At 34.7% G+C, this 6,048-nt stretch overlaps 1 protein-coding gene across 4 annotated transcripts in view; it reads left to right on the forward strand.

Moving 5' to 3' along the window:
• LOC103131323 (chromodomain-helicase-DNA-binding protein 1) overlaps positions 1–6,048 on the forward strand; it is a 39,212-nt gene that overhangs the window by 24,541 nt on the left and 8,623 nt on the right. For all 4 annotated transcript variants that reach the window (XM_016666572.1, XM_016666571.1, XM_016666573.1 and 1 more), the window contains exons 11-13: positions 3,709–3,925; positions 4,009–4,098; positions 4,203–4,393. In XM_016666572.1, the coding sequence (XP_016522058.1) occupies positions 3,709–3,925; positions 4,009–4,098; positions 4,203–4,393 (498 nt within the window). The remainder of the gene's footprint in view (positions 1–3,708; positions 3,926–4,008; positions 4,099–4,202; positions 4,394–6,048) is intronic.

The following is a 6,048-nucleotide window of genomic DNA, read 5'->3' on the forward strand; positions in this document are numbered from 1 at the left end:
TGTCCAAAAGCAAAAACATAAGTGCAATCATTAGCATATTGAGAGTCTACAGAGGCTGATAATCTCCGTTTAAACTTTTGAGTTTTATGACAAATCCACATGAATTAAATGACAGAAACTAATTATCTCACTGCATCTTTGATTCATTTTGTCCAGCTGCAGACTGTTAGACTGTCCAATCAGAGTCAGGTATTGTGTAGTTGGTGCTTTTAATCAGTTTTCAGTTAACTAAATTCAAGTCTATGGAACACAAAATGTCACTGAAATCACTCTGTCCTTCTAAAATCTTTCAGAAAATCGTAAAAATGCACGGAACCGTGATACATATCGTATCATGACCAGAATATCGTCTATCGTATCGTATTGTGAAATTATTGTATTGCTACACCCCTACTCAGATATTTCATTTCGCCTTACAGAAATTCATTGCTGAATCAAACGTAAGACAAAACACAATACAGAAATTCAGTTCAGCTGATTATTTTGCTACACATATGAATGTATATGTATTCTGGCACCTTTTTTTAAAAAAATATGTTACTTTTTGGATTTAATGTTAATGTTGTCAAAAAATGTAAAATATTTAGTCACTAATGAACTTTATTAAAAAAAATTGTGAAAAATAAAATGCACATCGCCAAACTAAGTTCTGATGTTTCTGACTGGCTGTTGCAAAACTGCATCTCCAACAGTTTTGCACTGCACCAGCTGCACTCTTTCTCTCTTCTTTATGCTGCAGAGAGGCAAACTGCTTGCAAGGCAGCTAAATCACAGACATTCCACTCCAAAACTTCACGCTGCTTGTGATTAAATTCACAATTACACTCATCCAGAATGAGCAGCTCTCTGATAGAAGTATATCTTAATGGTCCAGTTGTAGGAGAAATGCTGTTTGGAGTTTGCAGTGATGTAAAATCACAAGCCAATCCAGGGTTTCCCCCAGAAAAACTTGCTAAGCCTGGTGGTCGGGGTGCCAAGGCAGTCCACCAGTGAGCCTGTTTTTTGCATTAAAAAACTTTATGTTGACAGAAAATATAAAAATATCTCTGGTTACTTATGTTACTGGAAGACATTGTTGACAGTGTTTAAGCACACAGCTCCAGTCTTAAAGCCAAAAATATTTCAATTAAAATAAATATATTTTTTGCACATCTGTTAAATCCCAATTAAGTAATCAGCCAGTGACTATTCAAACACTGTGTAATGCTGGTCACATTTAGAGTTGACCCAAGACATAATTGAACTAAGCAACTACTTTTGGTTCCGCAGACATTCAGGATTCCCATAAATACTAACATTTTAACACAGATTTATCTTGAACTTTAACATTTATTGGGAATATCAATACTGTTAAATTTAATTAAATGGTTTCAGCATTGATAAATCAAAAGAGTTTTTAATTGTTTAACATTTAAATTTAAGATTTTAAAGTGCTGGCAAGTTTACTTTGTAAAATTGCAAACAATCTTCATAGTTTTTCTTACAATAGCGAGAATCCTTTGCTTTGAGTTAATCTTTGAGTTTGAGCTTCGTTAGGGTTAGCTCTGCTCAATAGTCAGTTGATTGTTAACAAAGACATACAAATTCCTTCACATATAATATATTTCTGAATGTATTTTGTTATCTCGGCAAATTACAATGACCTTGAGGACAAAAGTAACCCTCCTCCTTTGGTTTATTTTTTTGTATGGGTCTTTAATTTTTTTTTTTTTTTGAAACACTGAATTTGGAGTTTTCATTAGTTGTCAGTTATAATCATCAACATTTGAAGTATAGTGATCCTTCGTTTTTTGCGGGGGTTACGTTCCGAAAATAACCTGCAATAAGTGAAATCCGCGAAGTAGTTACATTTATTTTTTTTTACAACTATTACAGAGCATAATTAAATACTGTACATTGAAACCAAAGAACAAAACCTGTTTACAGGTCAGCGGATGTGCGTGTGCATCAATCACAGCATTAATGTCATCCGGAGTCATGTCATTAAAGCGTCTCCTCCAATCTGCTTTACGAGATTCACAGTTGTATCTACGGCAAAGCCTCTGGCCACATTTTTTTTCAGCAGGCATTCAACGTTTCAGTTTCCATCTCCTGAATGGCCAATGTATATTACGTATATTTTAGCCAATCAGGACGCAGAACACAATGCATTGTGAAAAAAACTGCACAAAAAAAATCCGTGAAGCAGTGAGACCGCGAAAGGTCAACCGCGTTATAGCGAGGGTTCACTGTATATCAATCTGTGTAATGTATTAATATAATATACAAGTTTAACTTTTTGAATGGAATTACTGACATAAAACAATCAGTCAATCACGATATTCTAATTTTGTGATCGGCACCTGTACTTTAAGAAAATATGAAACAATCTTAGCTCAATGTTTGCAAAGCAATGAAAACAGCCCTGGGGTTTGGGAGGATGCAGTTACTCGAGCATGAAAGCTAAAAATCAAAATACGTACAGATATTACTTCAACAGAGATGTCCGGGGCATATATTGTGGTGTTACTTGTTGAGCATTTTTAAAAAGAATATTTCCTTTTATATTAATCAGTGTGTCCCCCAGGGACATGGATTTGCGGAGCGGGTGGGTGGTGGGCAAATGTTTAACGATGCTCAGATTGATTGGCCCCATTTTCTTTAATTTTGGGTGATGGATGATTGGTCGACATTTGCATGTGAAACTGATCTTATCCACTGATCTTTTCTACCACCACAAGGATCTAATAGAAGGCTGAGTTTAGCAATAGTCAGCCTACTGTTGCCAACTTTGCAGTTTTTTTCCTATACTTAGTACAGAAGCAAATCGAAATGGGTCAAAATCAGACAGGCTTCTTAAATATAGGTGATCAGCCAGAAAACTTCTATCAGTGCATCCCTTCTTTCTTTTAATTACAGCAATCAATCTGTAAAACAATTGACTGGAGTAATCTATGTAATGATCATTAATACCAAAAATATGGTTAACTGTATTAAAGAACTTAAACATCGTTTTGAATAGCTCTGCATTTTTGACTGAACATTCTTAAGGAAAAAAATCTTGAAAATATTCTCTATTAATCTTTCATAAATTGTATTTATATATCTTTTAAATAAATAAACAAACACTCCTGACTCAGTGCATATGAGTGCTGGTGACAGAGTAAAAGAGTGTGCTTTCGTCCAGCTGTTGTCAGCTTTGGCGTTGGCGATTTTGAAAATTTGCGAACAACCACATAGGGATAGAAATTGTTCACAACATGATCTGACGTTACTTCGATAGGCCAATAAAATCAATAACATTAACTGTATATATTTCTATACGAGTACAATTTTTATTCTGGTGACTGTTTATAAAGCAATGTTAAAAAAAAATCCCTGTTTTGAAGTTACGTATTTGTTTGGCCAAACCCAATATAAAAAAGCAAAATATGCCAAATATAATCTGTGATGTTGTTATTGAGGTATTTAAAAAAAAATACAGTGAAAAATGTATCACCTACCCCTTACCCTACCCTACCCCGAACCCTATTGCAGTGAAATTAACCCGACTGTTTCTCAGATGTTCGAGGAATGATCAGCTCTTAATGACTTAACTTATTGGTTTTGCTTATTGGAATGTATATATGAGCTAATTTAAATAACTTATATTTTATCTATTTAACAATCAAAAGTATGAGAATTTCTTAAACATTTACATATGTTTTTGTTGTTTTTTTTGATTCATAGAGGCAACAGTTGTATTCTTGCTGATGAGATGGGCTTAGGAAAGACCATCCAAACGATCTCTTTCCTCAACTACCTGTTTCATGAGCACCAGCTGTATGGACCATTTCTTCTAGTGGTGCCTCTTTCTACACTTACATCTTGGCAAAGGGAAATACTGTTATGGGCCCCGCGGATGAATGTTGTCGTCTACCTCGGAGACATCAACAGCAGGAATATGGTAGGCTGGTGTAGAGTAGGTATAGGATTTTAGCCGTTTATTTACCGACAAGAAAAAGTTACGTTCTGTTTCTTATCGAACAGATACGAACACATGAGTGGATGCATGTCCACAACAAGAGATTGAAATTTAACATCCTCCTCACAACGTACGAAATTCTTCTAAAAGACAAGGTCTGCTTCATTTCTAATCCTACCTGTATATTTCTTTTTTTTTAAGCTTTACAGAAATGTCTCTATGTAAACACACATGTACTACCTATAAAATGTTTGTCCAGTCATTTCTAGGTGGTGTTAACTGGGCCTTCATTGGTGTGGATGAGGCACACAGGCTGAAAAACGACGACTCTCTTCTATACAAAACAATGATTGACTTCAAATCCAGTCACAGGCTTCTAATCACAGGAACACCTCTTCAGAATTCCCTAAAAGAGCTCTGGTCATTGCTTCACTTCATTATGCCTGAAAAGTAGGTCATATTTATTGTTCCTTGGCATAAAAGTTCTCTTCATGTTAATGATATGCATATGCTTTTGTTTTTGCTAGTTAGGACTATTTCAGTCCTATCTCATCATTGATGAGGCAACAAATGTTATGGATTTCCCTATCAATTTTTGTTTTGGTTAGTTAACAATTATGAAACTCACTCTCCTCTTTCTTTCCACCTTCTCAGTACTGGTACAATCCTGAACCTTCTCTAGTTTGTAGACCTTGAAACCTCACCTTGGTTTCAAGGTGTCTCTACATTGTCATGTCATGTCTTCAAGCAGTAAAGAAAATGACTTGTTTAAATGCAGATTCTTGCTTTAAGCACCGTTTAGACCTCGAAGGATTGCCAAGCATGGAGCCTACAAAAATGCTGAAAGCTTCTTTCCTGAACAGATAATAGATCTACACCTGTCACAATAACAAACATTGCTGAACGATAAATTGTCCCAGAAGTTATTGCGATAAATTATAATATTGTTGTTTGGAGACCATCTCAAGGAATCAATCAATCAATCAATCAAATTTTTATTTGTATAGCACATTTCAGCAGCAAGGCATTTCAAAGTGCTTTACATAATTAAAATATCTTAATGTGGCTCTGAAGGTTCAGGTCAGAGTCCATCACTATTCCCAGGTTTCGGGCCTGATTGCTGGTTTTCAGTTGTAATAACTGAAGCTGTAATGTAATGTAACTGTAACGGCATAATAATGCAAGAACACATTCTCAAAAATCAATAAAGTTTAAATTCAGATGAATATTTAACCCTGGAACTGGAAGACATTCTAAATGTCTAAAATAAATCAACAAAATAACGGAAACATCAAATAAAATGAATAATAACGTTCTTAAACCAAAAGTGAGTCGAGACCAAATCACCAGACTGAAAACTTTTGTCATCCAGTTTTTTGTAGAGGGAGAAAAAAGAAGAAAAAAAAAATAAATCATACAAATGGAAATTGAGTTTGTTTGAATTTATCGTCCGATTAATTGACTTATTGCTTATTGTAACTGGCCTAAATATGCTTTTCCATGTGGGATAAAACTTTCACAGGTCAAACTGTCATGAATAATCTCTGCTGGAAATAGAATAATTCAGTTAAAGTTTGACCAGTCTATTTAGTCGTTATAAAAAATAAATAAATAAAAAAAACAGTGCCAGACTAATTCAGTCCAGTGTCCTTAAAAGTATGAGATTGTGAAATTAGTCGTCTAATTAATTTTGGTATTTGCTACTGGTCGCAATGTGTACAGAAATTGGGGCTGGACGATACTACTAAAAACTTATTACAGCATAAGCTTTTGATATCAGTCAATGCTGATAATTGTCTATCGATAATTATTGAGTAGTTTTTTTGTCTTAAATATTTGAAATGCTGACAAAATGGTGGCATGACTTTTCCTTGTTTATCCACAGTTTCACTCTGTGCTATTCAATCAATCAATCAATCAAATTTTATTTGTATAGCACATTTCAGCAGCAAGGCATTTCAAGGTGCTTTACATAATTAAAGTAAAAATAAGAACAGCATGTGACATTGAGTAAACTGTAAGAAACGGTATTATCCAGGCCCCGTTGCCTGACGGGTCGGAATTTACAGATTTTTAGTCAAAACGCCATTTGACAAGGATTCTTA

Source organism: Poecilia formosa, unplaced genomic scaffold (assembly GCF_000485575.1).
Source record: "Poecilia formosa unplaced genomic scaffold, Poecilia_formosa-5.1.2 Scaffold744, whole genome shotgun sequence".
Taxonomy (NCBI): domain Eukaryota; kingdom Metazoa; phylum Chordata; class Actinopteri; order Cyprinodontiformes; family Poeciliidae; genus Poecilia; species Poecilia formosa.